Source organism: Equus asinus, chromosome 8 (genome assembly GCF_041296235.1).
Source record: "Equus asinus isolate D_3611 breed Donkey chromosome 8, EquAss-T2T_v2, whole genome shotgun sequence".
Classification (NCBI taxonomy): Eukaryota; Metazoa; Chordata; class Mammalia; order Perissodactyla; family Equidae; genus Equus; species Equus asinus.
Window position 1 is genome coordinate 80,086,201 of NC_091797.1, and position 26,306 is coordinate 80,112,506.

At 55.3% G+C, this 26,306-nt stretch overlaps 1 protein-coding gene across 2 annotated transcripts in view; it reads right to left on the reverse strand.

Moving 5' to 3' along the window:
- RBM19 (RNA binding motif protein 19) overlaps positions 1-26,306 on the reverse strand; it is a 131,455-nt gene that overhangs the window by 86,604 nt on the left and 18,545 nt on the right. For both annotated transcript variants that reach the window (XM_070516126.1, XM_014858617.3), the window contains exons 8-18: positions 24,646-24,724; positions 22,628-22,699; positions 21,402-21,605; positions 19,873-20,003; positions 18,923-19,044; positions 18,393-18,489; positions 16,622-16,732; positions 14,340-14,540; positions 12,908-13,037; positions 5,136-5,305; positions 2,506-2,566 (exon numbers count right to left, since the gene is read on the reverse strand). In XM_070516126.1, the coding sequence (XP_070372227.1) occupies positions 2,506-2,566; positions 5,136-5,305; positions 12,908-13,037; positions 14,340-14,540; positions 16,622-16,732; positions 18,393-18,489; positions 18,923-19,044; positions 19,873-20,003; positions 21,402-21,605; positions 22,628-22,699; positions 24,646-24,724 (1,378 nt within the window). The remainder of the gene's footprint in view (positions 1-2,505; positions 2,567-5,135; positions 5,306-12,907; positions 13,038-14,339; positions 14,541-16,621; positions 16,733-18,392; positions 18,490-18,922; positions 19,045-19,872; positions 20,004-21,401; positions 21,606-22,627; positions 22,700-24,645; positions 24,725-26,306) is intronic.

Below are 26,306 nucleotides of genomic sequence, written 5' to 3' on the forward strand. Positions count from 1 at the left end.
ACTTCCATTCACAACCACATGTTATAAAAGGAGGGCCTGGTGCAGTAGGATATTCCAGGAACTGCCCACGCTTCTTCTGTGGCTCAGACAGAACCGTCAGCGGACAGGCAGTGCCACCCCGTGGTGACTTTAAATATCTGTTCTTCAGTGGGGATGTGAAAGCTGTCCTTGGGAGACTCAAGGTTGTGGGTGATGGGCTGGTGGTGTCTGTGTGTGCCGGATATTCAAAATGTGCATTAAGATAGTGTGAAAGGCAACTACAGACAGTCAAGTTCATTGCCCAGTCACAGACGCTGTGCAGATCCACTCTCTGCCCTTCTCCTGCCCTGGGAGGCTGCCTGGGCCTCCCGACCTGGTTTCCTGTTGAGTTTGGCCAATTTTGAGGCTGACTGATCTGAGAGTGGCAGGTGGAAAAGAGAGCTGGGGCACTGTTCCTTCCACACACCCCACCAGCTCCCTGCCATGGCGTGGTTCTGGCAGTGCTGGTGTCCAACCCACACTCTCAGCTCCCATGGTGGCCCTTTGTCTGCGGCTCTGGTCACACCACTCCCTTCCCCACGGCGGAAGGGCGTTCTCCTGCATGACCTCTGTCTGGGCACCTGTGGGTCCCCGCAGCCCAGTGCCCACCTTGGCACTTGGCCTCGTCATCACAAACGTCTCTTAAACAGCCCCTGCTGAGTGTGTTCCTGTTTCCCGCTACGGCCCTCACGGATACAGACACTTCCTAGACTCTCTTGAAACTGTGTAGGACGAGCCCAGAGCAGGGCTCTCACACAGGCTCTTGGAAAAGAGAGCACGTTTCAAGAGCTGCTCACGACACTGAGAGACAGAAAACTGTTTCTAAGGATGCTGCGGAGTGCCCGAGGGGTGCAAGGCAGCTCCATGGGGCATCTGATTGCAGAGACGGGCACGGAGACCCTACAACCTGCAGGCACAGCCTGGGATGGGGGTGGTGACACCTCTGCCAGGCTGACTCACCCCCTGGACTTCGGGGGTCACCTCCCTTCCTGAAGCCCCTGCAATGAGCCTTCACATATTAACTTGGTACCTAGCTGCCTTTCCTTGTTCCCCAACTAGAGCTGCAGTTCCTGCAGAACAGGGATGTTATGGCTTGAACTGTGTCCCCTCAAATTTATATGCTCAAGTCCTAACCCCAGGACCTCAGAATGTGACCTTATTTGGAGATGGGGTCTTTACAGAGGTAATCAAGTTGAAATGAGGTCATCAGAATGGGCCCTAATCCAATTATCACTGGTCCTTACAAAAAGGGAGGAATCTGAACGCAGGGCAGGCACACACAAGGAGAACGCCTGTGAACGTGAAGACGGTCACCTACAAGCCAAGGAGCAAGGCCTGGAACAGATCCTTCCCTCACAGTTCTCAAAGGAACCAACCCACCGAAACCTCGATCTTGGACTTCCGGGATAATTAATTTCCATTGCTGAAGCCACCTAGTTTCTGGTGACTTGTCACGGCAGCCCTAGCAAATGGATAAAAGGAATTTCCTAATTTCTATGCCACGTGTCTGGTTAAAACCCTCCAAGGCTCCCAGGGCCCCTGGGAAAAAGCCCAAGCTCCTCTGCGGCACAGAAGCCCGTCTGTGATCTGGAAGGGCCTGCCTTTCTAGCGTATCTCCTGGCTCTTCAACATACTCCCGCCAGTGCTCAGCTGCAGCCCCCCCGCCTGCTCCTCTGCGTCCCCCATTCCCGCCGGCTGCCTGCTCTGCCTCCCCACCCTCCAAGCCTCGGTCTGATGTGGGGACCCCTGTGCTGGGTCCTGTCCCACTAGGGCCCCCTGGGCCACATCCTTCACCGCACTGTGCTGTGCCCACCAGCTCATCTGTCTCAGGACACAGCCATGGGCTGACTCAGGTGACATCCCTACAAATCCTGCCAAACTGAAGGGATGGGGACTGCTCGGCTGAGAAAAAGCAAGGACTATGGCCTGTCCATCATCGGCAGGAAGCCGGGGCTGGAGAAGAGGCAGAGCAGAGGTTGAGGAGTTCATGACAACACCTGAGGCCAAATGGGGAGACGACGGTGGTGTCCACGTGGCCCAGGCACCCACAGGCCAGGGAAGTGCGTGGTTAACTTTCAAGATGTTCTACGTCTCGTTATTTCTCTTGGAAGGGAAGTGGGAAGCCCAAGACCTGTCATTTCCTGCTATTCTCTAGGAAACTTCCAAAGCACAGAGGCGCCAGGAGGAGGGAGAGGCCCCCGCTCCTGAACAGCATCAGTGCTGCCGGTCTGCCAAGCGCACTGCCCCGAAACATCTCTGACGTCTCTGGGGCAAAGGGCCTGGACTCAGAGGAGCCTGCCGTGCACGGCAGCTTCTATCGAAAGGCAGGACCTCCAGGGACACTGGAAGGACCATCCCAGACAGGCCAAATGAGACTTTGAGGGGGACAATGCTCCAGAACAAGAGACAACCCTCAAAATGAGCAAGTGAGAGTGCCCTCACCCCACCCGAAGCCACACTGCGTCTTTCCGAAGTTTCACACAATACCTGCTTTGTTCTTCTTCCTGGAAATCGAGCAGCTCTTCACCGTGCCCACTTTGGAAAACACCTGGAAAAGAACATCAACACGTACTGTCAGCATTTCTAGGCTAATCCGGAGGCCCATGCAGGCCCGCAACCATGGGCAGCAGAGGGACAAGAAGGAAAGCAGAGCTCACACCTGGACTGTGCTGAGTGGGGCCGGCCCTGTCCCGAGCCCTGTGCTGCCTGAACTCATTTGGTCCTTGCAGGGACCCTGGGAGGTAGGTAGTGTTACTGCCCCATTTTACAGATGACAAAACTGAGGCTCAGAGGGGTTGGAGACGGCACCCAGGGTCACAGAGCTGGGAGGCGCTGGGCTGCGTTTTGGACCAGGGCATCTGTGCCCCATGGCTGGACTCTAAACCACTAAGCAGGCAGGTGCCCTGGGCAGACACTAGGTTCCCCGAATTTGCCAGAATACCATCTCAGGGTCCAAAAAACACTCCCAGGTGCTGGATCCCGGCCTACTTGAAGCAACGTGCATGGTCCCCTGGAGCTCCCCACAAGCGCTGCGGGGCTGCTCTGGCTCCAGGATCCAGGAAGGCCCTGGGCAGCGAACAGTCCAGAGTCACTGAGGGTCACGCAGTGGGGGAGCCGGGCCTACGTTTGGAAGCCTGGAGTCTACTGACCCCAGCCTTGACCCATTTAACCGCCCCTGCACTCAATGCCAACTAATTTTTAAAAACATGTAAAGTCAGATTTGACTCTATTTTGCCCTTTACTTTTTGTCTCAGAATTTGAACCCAACAGGGCAAATTCACATCCTTCTGTTTCACTGCTGTGTCTTGAACACCACACACAGGCCCAGGGAACGGCAGGCGCCAGTAAGTGCTGACCGACTGAGCGAAGGGAAAGCAGAGGGGAGGGGCAGACCCCGCTCAGCCCGAGCACTGCAGGCAGAGACAATGACCACTTCTCATTCCATGTGTCAAATGCTTCTCTGAGCATCTCATGTGTCCCAATCAGACCTTCAAAACTACTTCACGAGACAATTCTACCAACATCCCCCTTTTACAGAGGGGGAAACCGAGGCACAGAGAGGATAAAGGACTTGCCCAGAGTGGCACCATTAGTAAGGAGTGAAGCCGGGATCCAAGTCCAGGCAGTCTGACCCCTCAGCATGGCTCCACATCAGACAGGGCACTGAGACAGGAGCCCTGTGAGCTGGGCACGGCTCCCCACAGTGCCTCTAGTGGGCTGTGAGACCTCAGGTCAGTGAACTGACCTCTCTGAACCTCAGTCTCCACACCTGTAATAGGAAGAAACCCGGACTAGATCATCTTGGCTGCACCTTCTAGCCCCAGAATTCTTTACTTCTGAGGATGCCTTAGGCTGAAGCTTGGGCACATTTTCCAGGAAAAAATGGTTCCTGATGATGGCATTCCCATGCCAGACCTGGGAGAGCTGGTACTCCGGAAATAAAAAACAAACGAACTACAAGCTGGTTCGACCTCCTCAAAGCCATCTACCCTTTGGATGATACCAGTGTGTGCCTGTTTATTTCAAAAGCAAACCCAAACCAAACCAGAACCGACTCAGAAAGTCACCAAGAAGGGTGCGTCTCCCACTGGTCAGCAGGGTGAGCCTTCGCCCTTAAGATGCTGCCACGTAGGCAGGTGTCTCCACTGCTCTAGGGGCTTGTGTAAGTGGTAAGCGGACAGTCGCAGCACGGGGACTCAGCCGGAGGGTCTCGGAGTGAGACCGTCATCTCCCCACCCCAACCCTTCCTGCACACGCAGGCTGGCCTCCCCACTCCCCGCCACCTTCCTGCTCTGGGACTCCGGGCACACCGCCTCCCCTCTGGAGACCAACTATGGAATTTCAGAACTCCAAAGAACTTTTAGAAACCAATCAGTTCAACCCCTATGGCCGTCTTCCTTTCCAGAACCAGCTCATGGCCGTCAGCCTGACCATCACTGATTCATTCATTAAAAAAAAGCATCGAGTGTTTACTCTGTGCCAAGCCCAGTTTTCAGAAATGAAGAGTCTCCCCGAAGGCAGCTCTCAGGCCAGTGCGGGAGCCTGCAGACCCCAATCCTTAGGCACCAAGACCCCATTTCCTGATCTCTGGCCCACTTCCTTCCAGAAGCCCCGCAACCCCACAGTGCAGCACTCATTTGGAATTTCCCAAACACTCACTTGGAGTTCTCCATCTGCTCACCCTCTGCCGCCTTCCCATGAACGCAAAACCCTCACCCCACCAGGGACTTCCTCCAGACTCACGCACTCAGTGTCTCCTGGTGGTCACGCCAGGCCAGGAGGTCGTGCTGACACTTGCTTTTGGGTAATTTTATGTCACAGAAACACCGTGAATATACAATGCAAACACTGAGCGCAGCTTCTCATTCCATATGCCTCCCTGGACGCCCTGACGTGTCCCCTCACGCGGATGTGGGCGCCCCTCCCAGCCCCAGGCTCAAGTCTCCGGGTGAGACGCCTACCGGACAGCCCAGCAGAGATGTCAGGCGAGCAGTCGTTGGTTGTTAAACTACACATTGACACAAGTCGCGTTTACAGGCAGAATAACACGGTGACTCCATCAGCAGACCGGGTTCCCAGCCCACGCCCCCTTCTTCCCCTTCCAAGACATCACTCACCCCCTTCAGCGTCTCCTCGGTGGTGTCGAAGTTGAGATTTTTAATGAACAGAGTACACCCAGGGAGGCTCTCTTCTTCCTCCTCCTCCTCCTCCTCCTCCTCTTCCATCTTTGTTGAAGAGTCGTCTGCTCCTCCCTCTGTCGGCTTCTCACCTTCCGGGGTCTTGCCATCTGGCACCGGGCACCCCCCAAAAACAAATCCATTAAATGCCGTCGAATCTGCCCAGGACCCAGGGCCTAAAGCGCGGAACCTGCTAGGTGAGGGGGTTCTGCCTGTGTAGTCAGTGGCAGGAAGGGATACATTCCTAGCTTGTGCTGGGTTTCAGGTTTTAGCAACTCTGGAGAGAGCTGGAGAGAGTTGGAGGACAAAGGGGGCGAGGGGAGTGGAGAGAGACACAGACACTGCCCCGCCTCCTGCCTCTGCTTTGAAGGGAAAGGAATATGAAACACCGATCAAAAACCTTGGATTGGACTACCCCACACCAACCTGAACCTCAAAATAAATCAGTGTATCAGCTGTTTTACTGAACCACAAACATGATATTTTCCCTCAAAAAAACAGCACTTACTAAACTTTCAAACTAAAATGCAACTTAAAACTTCAAAAATTACAGAATGGAAGAAAAACTCAGAACATTCTAAATACCTCTTGAACCTAAGCAGTGTTACATTCAATCGAAGTTGCCAATATACATTACTTCAGGGAACATATATGCAGAAGAGTGTGGTTTTATCTATACGTGACACATTAAATTCAGTTATGCATAATAGTGAAAAAATTTTAAAAACCCACTATATTTACAAACAAGAGATTAGGAAAGCTACAGTGCCATCAAAGGCTGAAATAATATGTAGTTGATAAAAATGATGCTTCCAAAGAATGTTTAACAACATGGAATGACGCTTACAACATAAAAATTAAGAGAAAAGTTAGGATATAAAACAATATATAAAGTAACCCAATCGCAGTCTAGACACACAGTTTCTGAGGAACACACACAAGACGAGGAAAGTGGAAGGCAATGCATGAGGCGCTCTGGTTATTTCTGGAAAAATGGGATGACAAAGGCTTGTTGTCTCGTCCTCCCGCTCCACCCTCTATTCCAGTCCCACTCTGAGAAAACAGCATTTCAGGAGGAGGGAAGAGCAATGTACTGATGTGAGCTGGCAGTGTGTACACGTGTGTATGTGTGTGTCACGAGGAGACGAGGGAGCCGGTCAGCCTTAGTGACGAATGCAGATGTCACCCAAGGGTGACGGGAGCCTCCCAAGGTTGGTCACGGTGGCATGACCTCTTGAGAAATCCTGCTGCCAGGTTTGTGTTCGATTTGGTTCAACCTCCCCCTTTTTCCCCCCAGGCACCAGATGGGGGCCTGGGGTCAAACTCCCAGCTCCCCCTCCAGAGGCGAGCTTCTGAAGTCAACCCCACCCCAGCACTCTCCAAAGCCGTCATCAGACTGTGCCCTCACGGCTGCGAGCGGGGGCCCGCCCTCCCGGAAGATCCAAGCCCCGACACCTGGAGGGCACGGGCCCAGCAAGGTGGTTCTGCGCGCCGGCCGGGCGCTGATGAAGACAAGCCTTTCCTCCCCCGCACACACCTGCACACACCTGCTGTCCCCCGCACTCAAGTAGGTCAAACTGCTGCATGACCCAAGGAGGCTTTGTGGGGTTCAAATCCATCCCCCACACTCTCAGGCCAAGCACCAAAGCCCTCTGTCTCCTCTGCCCTTTCTCACACAAGCCTAGCACTTGCAAGTCCTAATTAAGCTTCAACCACTGTGTCAGGAAACAACCCTTTTAAGCTCTAATGGAACCGGCCACAGCGGATAATGTTGTCTGTTTAACGTCATTGAACAGGCAGCCTTCGCCCCTCGGAGGTGACCCCAGAACCCAGACTCTCACTCCAGGACAAAAAGAAGAAATCTACATAAAGGCGCCTCCCCCGGCCCAGGAAATTAACACAATTTACCCAACAAGGGACTCCATGGGGTGGCCACTTGTACTCAAAACTCAACTTTCAAAGCAAAGCAGGAGGAACAAGCGTTACTAACGATGGGGAAGCAAAGCCAGGCAAAGGAGCTAAGACTTGAGGTTCTGACGGAGAACTTCAGTGGAAAGGAAAACCACGATCTGCAGCTGGGAATGACGTTCCCCCGCAGTGGCTCCCCTCGCATCTGACATCTGGGAGATGAAAGGAGAAAGGAAGGACGCTGATGAGACCCCACCACGAGCCAGGCACTCAGCTAGACGCTGTCAGTGTACTGTCTCACTAATGACCACGGGAGTCACATCACAAGTGGGGGTTCCAAAGAACCTTCTGGGGGCTGCTGCATCCAAACCCTAACACGTCTCAGGCAACTTCAGGTTGGTAGAGAGGTTCCTGGGAGACTAAAAAAATTTCTTATCAAGAAAACAACGGTGGGGATGATGGTGACCAGTAGGGCTTACTGGCCAGTTCAACAGGGAGTCCCTTTGTGGCACTGGCCAACTGCTGCCATGTGGGAAGGTCAACCCAGAGTGGTCAAATGCTCAGACCCTTCGTATGAAGCTGAAAATCCAGTTTTTACTGGAAAACCCCCAGGGTTTAAATCTTGGCAACTAACTCAATGGCATGTGGCCTCTGTACCAGACAGTGTCAACAGAGAAACCAGTGCATCAGGGCTTCGTGCTCTGTTCCCCACACCCAACCTGCACACAGACCGCCGGCCAAGATTGAAGACCCTTCCCCCTGCCTCCCCCAAGGGCTGGAATCCAGCCAGTTCCCAGCATAGCATTCTGGGGGTTCGAAACCCCACGAGGACAACAGCTCAGGGGAGCCCAGTGGCTGAGCATGGCCAGAGTGCACCCCACTCCGCCTCCCTGCCCATGAGCAGTGGCCGGCCCGCTTCAAGGGGCTTGTTTAAGCATCACAGGCACCTGCCCAGGAGAGCGTGGTGCTTGGGTTTAGCGACAGAGCTGGGCTGAGCTGACAGTCAGGGCTGGCAGCCGGGGAATAGATGGATCCCTTCCCTGGTAGGTAAGCTGCCCTCACCCCAGCCCAGTTAGAGCCAGGGGGACTGTGAGGACGGCCAGGACCTATCACCTGCCCGGGTGGGCGGCTGGCCTGGCTCACCTGGCTGCTCCCCCTTCTCATCAGTCAACCTACATCCCTGACCCCCGAAATCCAGGAGGAACATCAATAAAAGATGTGACCAAATGCAGCCTGGCCTTCTTCCTCCAACAGCACAGAGATGTCCACTGTTTCCTTAAACCTTTGCTCCCACAGCAACGCCCTCCGCGCACTTTTCTAACTCTTCCCGGGATGCTGGGAGAACTAACAAGACTGACTAACAAGGGCATCATGGTCTTGAAATCTGCTGGAAAAAATGAGGAGGGGGCCCAGAGACCGAGTGAGGAGGCAGCACAGAGCTGGGGAGCACTGGCCTTAGAGAGGAGGGGAATGCGGGTCGGAGTGGTGGCCACACCACTCCTGGCTGTGCTGGGCAACCGGCTCACCATGTGCCTCAGCATCTCAGCTAGAACACACACCTGGACTCTGTGGGTCGTCTGGAAATGGGAGCGTCCCCATGTGCTGGGCCCTGGTCCACGGCTCCACTGCCTCTCGTCTGCACGAGTAAGCAGCCTCCTCACTCAGCCGGGTCCCTGGCCTGCCAGCTCCCCCGACCCTGTCCCTTATCCCTCTTTCCAGCTACACTGGCCTCTGTTCTGCTCGCCCAGCCTGCCACCCCTCCCCAGTGCAGGGCGTGTGTGCTCGCTGTCCTCTGCCCCTTCCCCTCGTCTCCCACCTTCCCAGGCCCGGCCGCTTCTCACCAGGTCTCAGCTCGAATGTCCTCCCCTCAGAGCCCTTCCTGTCCACTCTAGCTCCACGGGTCCCCAGCCCAGGTCCAGCCACTGTCCATCACATTCCCCTGGGTGCCTCTCCTCAAGGCCCTTCCCGTTCTGAAATCACCATACTGGTTCACTTCTCTGTCTGTGTGCTCAAGTAGAAGGGGAGCTCCTTGAGGTCGGGACCACATCTGCCTCAGGCACCACTGAATCCCCAGCTCTGGGCCCAGGGTGCACGCTCCAAAAATATATGTGGGTGATGCTACGTCCAGCCCTCGGCATGCGCCTGGAACACCGGCAGTGCTCAGCAACAGGCACTTGGTGGGACTGAGAGGAGCTGTGGGTCACAGCTAAGAGCACGGACCTGGGAGCTGGAGGCTTTGGGTCACATCCCGGCTCACTCCAGAGGTGCAACCTTGCATAAGTCACTCAACCTCTCTGTGCTTCCTTCTTTCCATCTAGAAAAGGGGACAATGGGAACAGAGCTCACTTGCAGGACGATCACGAGAATTAATATGCAGAAGCCTGTCAGAACAGTGCTGGGCCTGTAGTCACCCACAAGTTTCATCAGTCTTCACACCACCCCTGCTGTCACACTGGCCAGCCAGGCCTCGACGAGAAATCCAGGGGAAAACATTGTCCATCCCTAACCCTGCAGGCCCGAAGCCATGAGAGTAAGACAGCGGCTGCTGGGAGCCCACAGCCCTCCTCCCGCCCCGCTGCAGGGTGGCTTGCCTGCTCTGAGCAGCGCAGCCAGCGTCACACCTGAGTCCAGGAGATGGCGTCCCTGCCAGCCACATGCCCAGGAGGAGCTCCTGTTCCCCGAGTGGCAAGGTCAAGCCCTGCTGGGGCCATGCCCGCGTCCAGAGAGGCATGGAGATGGCCAAGAGCCACAGTGACGAAGCCAAAGGTCATTTTTAAAAGCACTTCTGTCCCTGGCCCGAGTGGGGAGACAAAGAAAGGCTAGAAAGAAAAAACACAGTATTGTGAAACTCAAACAGATGTTTGCCAACAAAATCACCAGGAAGCAGAAAAGAGGGAAGAAGTAAGAAAGGAGCAGGGCGGGGGAGGCAGGATTTAAAGCAAGGTGGGCTGGCGGGCTGGGAGAGGCGGGGAGAATGTGCTTCCATCTGTAGTGAGCACAATAAAATCCGGTCACGCGGCGTCACATGGGGCTTTATTATAATCAGGCTGCCGAATTTGCGGAGGCTCCCTCCCTGCCCGCTCTCGGTGCGCTGGCAGTACAGACTGTTATCAGCGGCGAGCAGCTTTCCAGGACCTCCCCCCGCTCGGAGCCCTTCATCCGGAGGTGAGGGTCTTGGTTGTGGGGAGATAAAACACGCTGCCCCCTCCCTCGAGGCCGGCACTGGGAACGGAGGGCTGGGTGGAGAGCAAGGGGTGGGAAAGCTCCGTCCACTCCCCTCCTGCCCGCCTGCCTCGGAGCCTCTGAATCCAGGGCTGGGGGGCTGGCTGAGGCCCCGCGCAATGGGGATGGGGCCTGCGGAAGCTTCAGGAACAATGTGGAGAGGGCGGGCGTGGGGGGAGGAGTGGGTGGAAAGGGTCAGCACGGGGACGGGGAGGGGACTGTCTATGTGATACGTGTAAGGAAAGGAACAGAAAGGGCAAAAAGAGCTGGCAGAGCAGCTCTGGGGTTCCACCCAGCGACCTGGGACTCAGCAGGGCTTGAAATCAGCACAGACTCACACAACTTCCTGGGCCAAAGTCAGCTGGCTCCTCTGTGAGTCCTGGTCAGACCCTGGAAACCAGCCCTCTAAGAAGCAGGGCTTGGGGGACAGTCTGTGTGGGATGCTCCCAACACTGCAGCCAGGCTCGGGGAGCACGGGCCCCGGGGGCGGGCAGGGCTCCAACTTCAGACCCGGGTACACTATCTCTGCAATGCCTCCCTCGCGCTCTAGAACATATCTGTTCCAGGGCCCACGTCTATTGCTAGTGTGACATCTCAGCTGTCCCCCACCAGCCCGGAGCTCCTGGGGAAGAAGGTCCGTGTTGTGCCCAGCGTGGTCACGCCAGCTCAGCGGCTGGTATTCAGGGCTGTACTAAAGGCCGTGCGCTCCGGCTTAGGCTGCTGCATCGACAACGGGGTCAGAGCGGTGGGGACAGCCGGGCAGCACCTCAGCACTCTCACAAAAGCCCCAAGAGGTCGGTGCGGTTATCACGCCCATTTTACAGACGCAGACACTGAGCCCAGAGGAGACGGCGGCTTGCCCAGTCGCAGAGCTAGCAGAGGACAAGGAAGATGGTAATCCTCCAGGAGCCGTAAGCCCCACATTCTGAGGAACCCGAAGTGCTTCGCGCAGGGCCTGGCTCGGAGCAAATGCCGCTTTTGCCCTGGGCTTCACCCAGCACCCACTCGCTGCTCTCCCACCAGGTGCAGGCCCTTCACGGGTGCTGGGGTGCAGCAGTGAGCAGGCAGCCAAGGTACCTGCCTTGTGAAACAGACACTCCAGTGGGGGAGTCAGACAGACAGACGCCAAGGAAAAAACCCACCTATGATGCAGTCCTGGGAAGCGATAAGTGTATGAAACGAACTGAAGGGCAAGTTGAGGGGTGGTATAAACAGGTACCCATAATGGGAGCCGTGACTGTTACTGCGACTGTGACGTCACCATCACCACTCCTGCTCTGACACTGGCTCACTTCCAACATGGCCAAGCTCCTACTGTGTGCAGATGCCTGAGCACAAAGACAAGTGTGGCCCGCCCCAACCTCCACAGGTACAGAGAGGACAGGAACCTTCCTCCTGATGGAAGCAGAACTCCATCTGGGGACAAGCTAATTCACAGGCAGGGGCTAGTGAGGGGCTCTGCAAGGGTTAGACCAATAATCAGTAACCCCAACAACCAGGACACCTTCAGAGCCTCAAAGATTGAAGCATCCTCCCTCCCAACTAGAACAAGGCTTCGAGACCAGTGGTTCCCAAGCACCTTGCATGCCAGGGCCAGTCCTGAAGGTCTGCTAACCATGAGGAGATGAGAAATGCAGACGGCCTCGGGAGGTTTACAGACAACGGGTCTAGCTGATTAAAGGACTGCTCTTCAATCTGAGAATTTTGCTCCCCGCATATTTCTTTTTCCTGTAAAACACACCCATTCTTTTACGAGGACAACGGAGATGGTATATGGGAGACTTATTTTTTTAATCCTTATTTTAATAAACTGGTAACCCAACAGTACGGTAGGGGAGAGGGGTGTTACCGTTGTGCAAAATCTTAATGCCTGGGTAAAGGACTACCAGGGTCCTTTTCAAAACTTCTCTAAAGGTCTTTGATTCTAAGATGCGGTCATGGTCCCCAGAAGGAGTGGTTCTCAACTAGGGGCTGCACCGCCCCCTAGAGGGCATCTGGGAATTTATCACGCTCGCTGGGGACACTCCTGACATTCAGCAGACAAGGTCCAGGGATGCAGAATGTCTCACAATTTGCAGAACAGTCCCGAGAAGGAAGAACTGTGCCAATGGCCAAGGGTCAACGGCGCCCCCTCTGCTCTGACTGCGAAGCATTAACTCACAGGTGGGGCCACTGTCCCTTCCCTGTCCTGCCTTTGCAGCTGCTGGACACCAGAGGGCGCTGTGCCATCCACGGACCCTGGAGAATAAACACTCCTCCACCAGCCACCCCCAGTCACCAGGCGTGCTGTTGTTTTCACATGCTCTGTTCTGAATTGCTGTTGACAGACGCTAGTTTTTTAAAATCCTTTAACTGACAAGCTAAAAAGCTGACTACTTTATATTCTAGCCATAACGTTTATGCTCTTTTTTTAAGGACATTTTATATGCCTATAAAATCCAAGAGTCTGAGATGCCCTGGTCTCCAGGATGAATAAGGACTTTAAGCCGAACACCTGATAAACAATTCGCTGCTGTCCCTTGCTCTCCTTCCTTCCCTCATCCCCCGTCTCAGGACGCCCTCATCTCAGACTCAGCTCTTACCTGTTTCTGGCACCGCCCTGGCCTTTTCCGCAGGATCCGCTGGTGTATCTTGGGGTTCCTTCTTCTGCGGGGCTGAGCTGGAGAAGACGCCCGCTGGAGCCCACTCCAGATAGAGGGGGATGTGGTGAAACTGTGGAGACAGGGGCAGGGTAGGGACTCAGTCCCTGATGTCGATGAAGTGCCCGAGGCTCAGAGAGGTTGGCTGACTCACCCCAGGGAAGGGAGGCAGGAGGCGGAGCACAGCCCAGAACTCTGCCTGCTCCCTGATCCCTAAGAACACACGGGGGCCCCGCTGCAGCTTGGGGCTCAGGGGAGAGGCCTGAGCATGTGCCGTCATTGGACACATTTGTGTCCCGTGTTTTCTCTCATTAGAGTATGAATGGGGAGCAGGAGGGATGGGGAGCAGAATCACCGACAACGGGCAGCTCTCCCGGAGGAAGAACGCGCTCCCTCTCTCGCCACATACACATACTCACAGGCAGGGCACGCTCAAATGTGTGCAAAAAAAAAACATAAGTTTTTTTAAAAAAGATAAACAAGATACTGATAAATAGTCTGCACAGCAGCGTTATAGTGCCTGATAAACAAAAGCTACTTGTAGCAGGTTGAATGGCAGTCCCCCCCCCCAAAAGATGTGTCCACGGCCTGACCCCCAGAACCTGCGAATGTGACCTTATTAAAAGAAAGGTCTTCGCAAATGTCATTAACTGAAAGATCTTAAGGTGAGATCATCCTGGATTATCTGGGTGGGCCCTAAATCCAGCGACGAGTGTCCTCGTAAGAGAAAGGCAGAGGGAGAGTGGAGATGGAGAAAAGGAGACGGCCACATGAGACAGAGGCAGAGACTGGCACAATGCAGCCACAAGCCAAGGATACCTGGCGCGAATGGAAGCTGGAAGAGGAAAGGAAGGACCCACCCCTAGAGCCTTCACAGGGAGCGCGGCCCTGGTGACCACCTTGATCTCAAACTTCTGACCTCCAGACCATGAGACGCTAAGTTTCTGCTGATTTACGCCAGCAAGCTTGGGATAACTTGTTATGGCGGCCATGAGAAACTAATACACTAATGTTAAAATATACGTGTGTGTACATATATATAGAAATAGGAGACGGCTCACCCACAGAATGACTTTCAAGTTATCACAGGTACAGGATAGCAAAAGGACCACGAATGACAGTTGAAATTCCCATGGGAACAGCAAGCCAAGGAAAGCCAGAGCCGGGCAAGGAACGGAGGTGGGCTTTCTGGAGGGTGGTCAGGGCTCCCCCCGCATCCTCCCCTTCTGAAGAGTCTCAGGGGTGGGATGATATTCACAAGCCTGAGAGAGACAGGTGGATTTTGGCAGAGCTCCCGTGTGCCAGGTCTGTGCTAAAACTGTCCACACCTCAGCCCCCGTCAACCTCCCCCTGAGGCTGATCCTGGGCAGCCCACCTTGGAATAGGCCAGGTGTCTGAAGGCCTTGCGGGCCTCCAGGGGCTCCAGGAACTCCACAATGGCAGTGACGCCCCCCTCAGGCAGGAGCACGCGGCCCAGGCTGCCAAAACGGCCGAAGGTCTCCTGCAGCTCAGCCGCCAGGGTGCCCGCCGGCAGGTTCTTCACAAGAATCACGGTCTTGCTCCGCTCCGTTGCAGCCTGCAGGGAGGAAACGGATGCACATGGGTCCACAGGAGGGAGGGTCCCTGGTCCCTGGCCCCTGACATGAGCACTGCTGCGTGGTGGATTCCAGACCAGGTGCCCCTTGGGAACAGGTACCAGGCACTTAGGAAGCGGGCTCGGGAGGCCCCACCCCCTTGGGCACGCTGCCCCGTGGATGAGAGGCGGCTCCAAGGAATGGATAAGGGTGAGGGCTCCAGAGCTGGACCCCTGGGCCAAAGCCCGACCCTGCCACTTCTGAGCTGTGGCAGATTCTGCAGTGCCCAACCACAGCCCTCGCTGGACCTTCCAGAGCATTCCAGCCCAGTCTGCCCATGTCCAGCATCCACATCTCCGTGCCGAGAGCCCTTCCCTGGAACCGCAGGCCGCCTGCTGCCTCACGGGTGGCAAGAGTGAAGTGCTGAGCGTTCACACCTCCGGGAGCAGGCCCTGGCTCTCAGGAGTTGGCACATCCCCTGTCCTTTGGGTGGGACAGTTCTGCGGTGTCAGTTCTGCAGTGTCCCCCGATAAACCTCCCCCCGCTGCTGTACCAGCAGGACCTAATCAGCACGCCCTGTACGGGGCCCCCGCCTCCCCTGGCCATTCTCGCCAGTGCTGTCGGCCCTGCCCAGCAAACCGCCTGCTCTTGGACCTTTGTCTCAGGGTCGGCTTTTGGAAAAAATCCAAACTAAGATGCCGGACAGACAGATGGCCCTGAGAAATGTCCTGAGCTGTGCCTGAGCGCCCGCCCCTCACAGAAGGACGCAGCACTTATTTCATGGTCACTCCAGGAAAGGATCTAATTAGATGGGTTGCCAAAAGCAATGCGTGTATAGTATAAACACTTGGGAAACAGCAGCAATTACTTTACTAAAAAACAGCGTTGGAGAGGCATAAAAGAGCCCAAAACATCTCAGGGAGACCTCCCAGCACATGGAGCGTCTGGGACGAGCTCAGCTCAGCCAGAAATCTAACCTCAAACCCGGGGGCAACTCTCTCCCCGTGGCCTTGCTTTCTCATCTGCAAAGTGGGCTCAGGGTGATGCCCATGCTGTCAGCCCTATGGCGCTGTCCTGAGGGCCGAGTGAGGCGAGCAGGGCGGAAGCCGTCTGCAGGCAGGGAGGGCTGCGCACGAGTGGGCTTGTCACGGGCCACCCACTGCAAGTGTAATGGGTAGGGGCACAGACTCTAGGGCCTGCACTCAAATCCAGCTCCACCAGTGACGAGCTGTGTGACCCAGGACCAGTGACCTCACCCCTGTCACTGTGGTCCCTTTTGAACAACAAGAGCACAGAAGTGCTGCTTTCCCAGGGCTGTTAGGAGAGTGAAACGAGTTAACAAAACACAGAAGCTTCTAAGAGTGTTCTGCTAGCAAATGTTAGCCATTCATATATATTTTTAATTTACCCATCCACGCATCCCTCCATCTACTTACTTACCTTCCGTCCACCTGCCCATCCCCCCCTCCTACCCATCATCTTAAGGTCACGTCCGAGGCCTGGTCAAGCTGAGCAAAGAGCTGTTTGGGGGTCAGAAGCCCTGAGATAGAATCCAGGCTCCTGCCACACACTCATTGTTTGACATTTAAGTCACCTCTGCCCTCTCTGGGCCTCAGTTTCCCAGTCTGTAAAATGAAGGGGAGGATGCTGGGTGGCCTCACTGGACCCTCTAAAGTGAAGCGTCCTCAAACCTAAGAATTCCTCCCTGGTGGAGAAGCACATGGAGGTGCTGAACGCGTTCCTATTGGGTCCCAGAAAGGTCTGAAGCCCCACACAGGCCAGAGGTGCTCCCAGTAAGGCGCTGGGTGGGGGAACAGGATGCCTGGGCCCCTCTGATCTGTGTGGAGAAACTGGGGGTTGCAAAGTGATCCTCTTGCATGTGGCCCCCGACAGGCCCCTTGTCTGAGCCCATACGACACTTCTTATTTTCTTTAGAGACAATTTAAAAGTTAATGATAACCATCCTTGAGAGGCCAGGCCCTCAGACCCAGCAGCATCTCCTGATCTGAAGGTCAGCTCCCAGCTCACCACAGCTGCTGGCTGAGCAGTCAAGTGGCTCGCTGAGCCCGGAGCAAGAACCCACCTGGCTGAAGGAATCCAGGCTGACCCCGTTGTCGATGAGGAAGCGGCGTACTTCTTGGACAAGCTGCGTCTCCCCCAGGGCCACGCGCACAGCCACACTGCCCTTGGTCTCCTGTGGGAGCAGGGAGAGGAAGAGGCCCCATCGGCCATCGGGCAGGTGACAGTCGGCCCTCCCACCTCCCAACAGCCTGGGAAGGAGGCTCGGCTGGAGACGGGCCGGCGACACCCCTGTCTGTCTACTCACTGACTCAATGGCTCTGGCGTCTGCGTCTCCCACAGCAGAGCAAGGACCCCAGGCCGGCCTCTCCAGCCTCAGCTTCCCTCTCCCTGTCACTCCCTCCACCAGTCATACGGGTCTCTTCGTTGTTCCTCCCACACGCCAAGCTCATCCCCACCTTAGGAATGAGTCTGCCTGCCTACACGGCTCTTAGCCACACTCTTTCATCCCGTTAATTTCTGCTGAACTGTCACTTCGCTGCCCCGCCCGTCCTCACCCTCATCCCCTGTCCCCCTGCTTGGCTTAACTGTTCCCCGTGGCCATCACACCAACACACCACCCCTTTGCTTATTTTTGTGTCTTCCTCCACTAGAAGGCACTAGAAGAGCAGGACCGTCTCTCTTTAGGGCCCTGCTGCATTCCCAGTGCTCTGCTGGTGCTGTGGGATCGGAACTGACCGCCGCCCTCCCAAAGGGCTCAGGCCTAGAGCTGCGCGGCCCCACAGGGTGGCCACAAGCCACATACAGCCACTGAGCACATGAAACACAGCGTGTCCAAATCGAGAAGTATGCAAGTGTAAACGTTCACCGGATTTTAAATATTTAGTGAGAAAAAGGAATGCAAAATATCTTGTCATTTTTTACACTGCACATATGTTGGATGATAATATCTTTGCTGCACTAAATTAAATAGAACAGATGAAATTTAACTGTGCCTGTTTCTTTTTGCTTTTTTAAAATGTGGCCACCAGGAAATTTACAATTACATACAGGGCTCACATTTATTCTCAACGACAGCGCTGACCTGGAGTGTCGGGCAGAAGGGTGAACGACAGGGGGTTGAGAAGTTTATGGGCCAGATCCATGGCCATCGTTTGCTGACTGGCTGAAAAACCAGTTTTGCCTAAGACGGACTTAGCCGTGGTCTAACTGGAGACACATGCATTTGAAGGAAAGTATGTGATCTGAGGGGCCAGAGAGATGGACCGGGAAAAGTCAGGAGGAACAAGGTTAGATCCGGGAGAGGAGAAGGGACAGAGACCAATGACTCCCCCTTTCTTTGTGTTAAAGATGCGGGCCGGCAGGCCGAGGAAGTGGGGGACAACCCCTGGAGGGGTGTGCACCCTGGCTCAGAGCAAGGGCATAGGGTCAGGCAGACCTGACGTCATCCCACCTCTGCCTCTTCCCAGGAGTGTGACCCTGGGCAAGTTACTCTGTGTTCCTGAGCCTCGGTTTCCTCATCTGGCAGTGGGGATGGTAGGAGCACCCAGCTCAGGGGGCCATGGTGAGGAGTACCCCACAGCCAAGTGCTCAAGAAAGTGGGCTGAAGACATCATCCTCAACCATGCTCTCTGGCCTGCTCCACACAACCCCACGAGGAGCTGGGGCCAGAGGGTGGATGGGATGTTCCAGAGGGGAGGCCCCAGAGGATGCCCGTGATGTCAGCATCAGAGGCCCCGAGCTCACAGATGCCCCCAGCACAACGCCCCCTCCCCTGCCCTTCTCCCCTTGTGTCTGGCCCCGAGCTGGGTCTATCACACGGGCCCCTCACTCACGTGGTCAAACACTTGGCTCTTGGTGGCGCTGTACTTCTGTGCGATGGCGTCGGCCACTGCATTGGGGCCCATGAACAGCGTGTTCCAGTTGTGAGCGCTGAGAGGCAGAGGCGGAAGAGGGAGGTCAGCTCGCGGCTGGAGCGGAATGCTCTTTCAGAAGCAAAACCTCTAAGGAGGAGCTCATCGGCCTGCCTTCTAAGCCCCCAAGCCTCCTCCTCCTCCCAGTCACCTTCTGCGGGCCATGCCCCCCAGACCCGAGGGAAAGTGACGATGACACCTACAAGGCTATCAACAGTCCCTCTCTGCCAGGGACTGAGCACACTGACCTCACTGAAGCCTTACAACACTGCAAAAGTAAAGCACCACTGAGATTCTCCCCACTTCGCAGATGGGGAAACTGAGGCTCAGCGAGGTTATGGATCAGAGGCTGAGCCCACCCCAAGGAGCCAAAGCACCCAGGTGGCCGGGAGAGGGCGGGGCGAAGGCGGCAGAGCTGGGTCAGGGCCCAGAGGCCAGGAGTGGGTAAGGACCTGGAGCTGCTGGCTTTGTCTTTAGACTCTTTCTTCTTCTTGTAAGACGACGATCCTGGGGTGTCGGTGTCCTCGCTGGCTTCCTTCTTGATGGTGGATGGTAGCACATGGAGCATCCTGCCCTGGAGGGGTGCAGGGCAAGCAGGTAAAGGGAAGGGGGAGGGCGCTTCTACAACCTGCCCCAAGACGTCAGCCTCTCTGCCAGCAGGCTGGACCCAGTGCTGAAACCCTCATGGAAGACAGGGCCTTGGGCAGAACGATCCCGTGGCCACGTGACACAGGCATCTGATACTGTGATGGGGGCCAGGTGACAGAGCATCACAGGGGAAGCTGATCAGTTTATAAGGGACACCTGCAGCACCCCCACCCCCTCAAGCCCGGGCCCCATCTTTCTCTGCACACAGAAGTCTCTGCATGTGAGCTCCATGCAGGTGGGAGCCAGGTCTGGCCTGGCGACCACAAGGAGATCCAGAAATCACGAACAAGTGAAAAAAAGGGAATGGGAGATGAGACAGGTGGGGCCTGACCACGTGCACCAAGCACGTTATGTGGTCACACTGGGACAAAAGAGAAGAGTTTCCTACATTCTATTGCGGCCATTTAATATGACCACGTCACAACTCTCTCCTTCCTGACTCCTCTTCCATGTGGCCTTTCTGGAGATGGAGAGCATACTTCTTCATTCCACAAACACTTCCTGAGTGCCTACTATGTGCCAGGGGCTGCTCTAGGTGCCAATGACAGATCGGTGAACAGGATGACTGGAGCCCTGCTCCAGGGCACCACCCTCCAGGAGCTCGCGTGAGGAGGTGGTTGGCACACCATTGGGTGCATCTTCTTAGGCCCAAAACGTGGGTACACGTGCTCATACGTGCACACGCACACACGCGCCCACACACACTTTTCCCCATCACCTGGGCCCAGCAGCCCTGCCCGCCGTGAGCACTCACCTGGAACACCTGCCCGTCCACCTCCGCATAGGCCCTCACGGCGTGCTCAGGGAACATGAAAGTGACGAAGGCAAAGCCCTTGGGTTTCTTGGTCAGGCCGTCGATGGGGTAATGGAGCTCAGACAGGGGCCCTGCGGACAGGAGAGGTGTCAGTGTCCTGCGGGCCAGGGCCGGGCCTGCATGCCGGGCAAGAAACATGCTGGGCACTCGTCAGGCGATGGGTTTTAACTGGTGTGCACGTTGCACTGCTGCTCTGGGTCACAGCCGCTCACTCGGCCCCAGGAAGATGTGGCAAGAGGGTGCCCTGAGACTGCCTCAGAGGTTAAGGGTGTCCTTTCACAATCCTTCACGCATCTATCCTAAAAACAGACGCACCCGGGCTGGATCCTCCCTCCCCGACCTAGTGCCTCTGTGGCCTCGGGTGAGCACTAGCTCCTGCGCGCCTCAGCCTCCTCATCTGTAACACGGCCTAACAGGGCCCCGAGCTCTTGGGGCAGCTGGGAGGGCAGCCGCACGGATAGGCACAGTGTGCTAAGCAGTGCCTTCAACAATGCCAGTGCCAGAGGAGCGTTTGTAATGAGATGATTATCACACTCACACGCACTTTTTCTGAATCGGTTTCCACTCTGCACAGCAGGGTGCGCCCACCTCCACCCCGGTCTTTGTCTTCCCAAACCAACACTTACAGTCTCTTAACAACCCCATCTCCTGTGCAGCCCGGCCCTGCTACATAAACCAGGCACTGACCTGGGCGGAAGGGGCTGGCGAGCAGTGGACACCGGCTGGGAGGCTACCCCACCTGCCTGATGGCAGAGTCCTACTCAAGGCTTCCCTGTCCCCACGACAGGCACTCAACTGAGCTCTGATCCACAACCCAGAGCCGGCCTCCCGAAAGAAGTGGGGAGACACTCCAGGGATCTCAAAAGCATCAAGATCTCACCCCCATTCTGAACCCAAACTTCCTTCCCTTCAACAACCATGACTTCACAAACATACACAGCCTGTGTGCCAAACTGAACTATGGGCCCCCAGTTCACGTCCTGCAAAATAAGAATGCAACGATGACAACAATAAAAATAACCCTCACGCTCATCTGTCTGGATGCTCTGCTCTGACGGCAAGGCTATTTACCCGGCAGAGAGCTCAGACGGAGGGGCACTCGCACATTCACACCTACATAGTTGTTGGATTTCCAACACTGAGTGGCGAGAGTTCAAACAGCAAGAGATATCTCAGAAAAGTGGATCCACATCTTGTTAGTTCTGAGTTCAGAGAGCGAAAGCTAAGAGGCTGGGTTCAGACAGCAGAAGGTGCCGGTAATGCGGCCGATTACAACGAGCTCTGCTGTCGCATCCTCAAGCAGCTCAGGGATTGCTGGCCCCATTTTATGGATGAGAAAACTGAGGCAAGAGGTGAAGTCCTTAGCCCAGGGTCAAGAGCTGACGGGAGGCAGACGGGACTCGAGCCCAGGTTGCCTGCTCTAGGCCACTGCGCTGCGGCGTGTGCGGCGAGCGGGGCTACACCCTCACCGTATCTGGAGAAGAGCTGCTCCAGCTCCTCCTCGGTGCTGGTGTAGGGCAGGTTTCGCACAAAGAGCCTCCCTGAGTCGGCCAGGTCCTCTTCCTCCTCGTTCTCCCCGAGTGTCCGGCCCTGCCAGGGTTTGGCGCTGTTCTTCGGGGTCCCCTCGGCCGTGGGGATGTTCTTTTCCCTGAACACCTCGATGTAGCGCCCACCTGTAGGAGGAGAGGAGTCAGGGCTCCTGGGCGAGGCCCGGAACCTGCCAGGGACTCCAGCCTGGCAATTCCAAACTCTTCTTTGCTGCCTGCCAGATGCCATGGCAACAGCGGCTGATTACAGCCGACACGAGGCCCTGTTAACCGGGGTGGCGGCCTGAGCCGATGCCGGAATCAAAGGCCCTTTCTCAGACTCTCACTCTCCCACAAGTTCAGTTTCAACCCTGCGGGCAGCCTGCCTGGGCCATCCGAATCCACAGTGCCACATCCTCTAAATGGCACGGCACATTCCCTGGCAGTGCTCGCTGCTGTGCCCTAGGAAGGGTGTCATGTGACGACCCAACACTGCAGAGTCACCTTGTACTGTTGATGACTGTTTACATGCACTGCCATGGGTGCCTGATTAGACCATGACCACCACCGTCGCCACATGCACACAGTAGGTGCTCAATAAATATCTACCTCCTGACTTGGTAACAAGACTCCTTAGGTGTCCCACCTTCCCTAACGGAATTCATGCCTTCACTAGTGATCAACGGCTCGATCTGAATCACTTGTCCATGCCAGCGATGGACCAAAGATCACTTCTTTGGATGTCATTCAGGTAGCCTCCTGACTCCAGGAACTTGCACTTGCTGTTCCTGGACTGGAACAGCCTGCCCCACAAGGCCAGAGTTTGCACTCTCTGTTCCTTTGGGTTTTGCTCCAACATCAGCTTCTCCATGAGGCCCAAGCAGACACAGTCCTGTTCAAAAACACGCCCCCTCCAGCCCGGCCCTCTCTGCTCTGTGTCTTCCCACAGTCTGGCCCACTCAATTACTGCCCGTCTCTCCCCGCTCCACGGAAGTTTCCTCCGTGCTGGCTCTCGGGCAGCCAGGATCTTGGCTATTCCACTCACCACGGTATCCCCAGTGCCCAGAACAGTGCCTGGCACACAGCGGACCCTCAGGAACACCCTGCGGGGTCAACAACCGACTGAACGGAGCCCTCCACCGTGCAGACGGCGCCATCCCGGTTCTCACCCATGTATTCTCTGTTGCATTTCAGAGCTTTCTTCACCTCCTCTTCACTGCTGAAATCCACAAAGACGTACCCTGAGAAAAGACAATGACAAAGGTGAAATCTGCAGGCCCCGCAGACACTCGTGGAAGCCCCCGAGGAACACCCACACTGTGCGAGCCGTTTGCGGGAATCTGAGTGAAAGTGGGGGAAAACCTCTGTTTTTGCCACATCTCTAAAATACAGACTCCCTCCCACCCGCCTGGCCAAAGTTCCCCTTACAGGGAGCCTTTAGACCCCGTGGGCCGGTTTTATGGATGAAGATGCTGGACGACAGGAGTCACAAACACAGGAGGCCTACCTCCCAGCCCACCCCACCATGACCAGGGCCTGCTCCACGGCCTTCCCTGGAGGAGATGTGCCCGTGGAGGCCGTACTGTGACCCAGATCAGCACCAGAGGGGCCATCTCCACAGGGACTCCGCCACGGACTGCCTGACTGACACAGGAACAACATGGGGAGTCTCTCCCAGAGCACAGGAGGCCTCACATCCCCAGCCTCACCGGGCCCCCACCCCGTGAGGCAGCAGGGCAGGCGTCACGGCTGTAAAACGGCTCTCGGGGTTTTGGCCTCCATCAGAAGGATATTTAGGTTCTGTGCCAGGACCCGTGCCTCCCCAGCCAGGGGACCGTTCTGAATCCCATCACGCCTCCCCTTGCTTTAAGCCCCCAGTGGGCCCCTGCCCCGGGCTGCAGTCATTACTGAGCACCCAGGCCAGAGGGCAGGCCCTGCCTCCTCGCCAGCTCTTCTGTGGGGACATTCTGCAGCTCCTCAAAAGTGTCACGCTCAGATGTCAGCTCTCCCAACTCTGGGGCCTCCAAGATGGTTTTCTCTCAGCCCTGACAGCTCCAACATGCTCCTTCCTGGTCTCGCTCGCCAACCCCTGCTCACCCTTCTGGTCTCTGAAGTGCCATGAAGGCAGGGGTGCCACCACGGCCACCAATGATGTTAACGACGGCTCTCACAGAATGTGCAACAGGCGTTCAGCACTGTTCTAATGCTGCACACGTATTAACTCATGAATCCTCGCAACTTAAGGAGACAGGACTGCCCATCGCACAGATGAAGAAACTGAGGCTAAACTGCCGGGCCAAGGTCACAGGAAGTGATGGTAAGGGGCCGGGCTGGGATGTGAGCCCGAGCAGGGGCTCTTCACTCCTCCCCGTATGGCCCTCGGGGAGGTTTGCAAGGAGAGAGGGATGACCCACTAAGCGGATGTGCCTGGTTGGCAGGGCTTTGGTGCTGAGAGGAGAGCTGGGCAGGCAGTGTAGACCCTCGAAGGAGAGACCACCCCTAACACAGACTCCAAACCCAGCAGATCCCAAGCGCTCTGCCCATGCCAGTGTCTTCCTGCCAAGGAAGCCTGCACGCCCAGCACAGCCCAGCCTCCTTGTGGCCAGGGGGCCTCAGTGTGGTTCTCTGAGGAGCAAGAACTCTGCTGCTGCGTGTGCTGCAGCCTCCCGGCCTGGCCAACGAGTAGGCACAGGCAGCCTCCCACCCGTCCAGGCTCAGACCCTTCCTTCCAGCATGTTCCCGGCCCCAGCATAGCCAGAACCCAGGGCTCGGAAGCCCAGGGAGTGGGCTGGCTGCCCAGAGGGCAACCTGAGGAAAGGGTGACATGGGGACGAAACCACACATTCTCAGAGCACTGTGTGTCAGCAGAGCTGTGCACGGCCTTCGCCCTGCAAACCCAGCACCGGGGACATCGGCTTAAACAGGACAGGTGAGCCCACTGGTGTAAATGCAGGCTGAGGGGGAGGAGGTGAGAGAAGAGAGAAGTGAAAACTGCACACCAGGCTGCCAGAGGCAGGCGACAAGAGGCAGCCCCCTGTCCTGAGCAGTTTAACCACATCCACAGAACTGGGGACCACAAACAGGAAAAACAAAAGCCACCCTTAACACCTCTCCCCGGTCCAGCCGCCCAGACCTTCCACCTTCACCACCGGCCGCTCCAGCGCACACGGAACACCCCAGCCCTCACCTGTCTTGTTCCCGTGAGCATTTCTCACTATTCGAATGGCCACCGGCTTCAGGGGTGCCAGGAATTCCACAACGTTTTTCTGTAAGGAGCAGGAAAGTTTTCTCCTCCGTTATCAGTCCAATAACAAAAGCGCAACCCAATAAAGAAATGTGGGCTGAATTTCTGAATTCACAAAGGCTACCAAAGTGTTTCCTCCTTTATGGTTTCTCTCCTTTAAATTATACACCTTTCCTCCATCCTAAAATGAAACTACCCTGGAAAAAAATTTTTTTAAATAAAAGAACTGAAGAATATAAATACAAAATCAGCAGCAGCAGCATTTTGAGGCATTGTTTCTGATCTTTTTTTCCTAACTACCTTTTTATACATAACTGGGGTTAAGTTTGGCTTTTTCCCTTCTCATTAAAGCCTGAATATGCGTTACTTCCCGGTGACGGTGCACATCAACTTAAGGAGCTGCTGAAGATGGTCCCCCATTTTCTTCATTATTTCTCTAGTTTGGACAAGAGAGCGATTTAAACACATTTTTAAAAATGCACGAACACACAGAGTATGAAATTTTAGCAAATAACGAAGAGTACAAACAAGAAAACAAAAATGGCCTACAACGCCAAGGCAGACCACTCTCGTGGGCTTCTTACTAAAAAGTGAAAGCAGTGAAACCATCTTCATTTGTGTCCTGGGGCAAACCCTTTAGAGAACGAGCAGGGAGAAGCTCATAACGCCCAGGCAACCGCACAAATCAAAGCACTACAAAATAAAGGAAGAAACACCGAAGTTCTGAGTTTTTCCCACTAGTACCTCAATTTTCTTAAAAAAGCCAATTTATCAAATTCTTCCAGAAAAACTTTTTTCCCTCATTTTTAGGTGGCTATTGGGAAATCCAGCATACTGCAGAACATGTGTGGGTGTCTGTGTCTCCTTCTGGAAAAAAAGTAAAATCCACCTGTCCACCCGGTCCCACGCCTGGCACTCTCCCTGGATAATACAGCCTGGGGACCTTCCACACCAGCACAGCCTTTTCAGTGACACATCACTGTCTACTGTTTCAGTGTGTCACACTTTAGTGAACCTCAAGTTAACGAGACCTGGAGTTTTTCAACCTTGGTACTACTGAAATTGCAGGACTGATAATTCTCTCAGGGGCCTGTCCCATGCACTATGGGATGTTTGGCAGCATCTCTGCCCTCTAACCGCTACAGTAACACCCGCTCTCTGTCCAGTGGCAAAAATCAAAAGCATCTCCAGGTATTGCCAAGAGCAGGGGGCCAAGGGCAGACGTGGAATGGTCCCCAGTTGAGACTCACTAAATTAGGCACTTCCCTAGTGACAGAGCTCAAAAGCTGTTTCCAGTTCTTTGTTTTTATAAATAAAATGACACAAATCAACACATCAAGCTATAAATAGAATACAGTTAAAAGCAGTAATAGAAGAATGCTACAATGAACATTCTTGCATTGAAATGTGCATGTACTTAGGCCATCCGCCTGTGGTTCAAATTCCTGGCAAGGTAACTGCTCGGTCAAAGGCATGCAGGCTCTTAATTTTGACTGACACTTCCAAGCTGCCTCCAAAAGGCTGCTCTGCACACGTCTACCAACGGTGCATGGCAGTGACTTACGATTGAACTTTAAAAGTTTTTCCAGAACGTAACCTTCCAG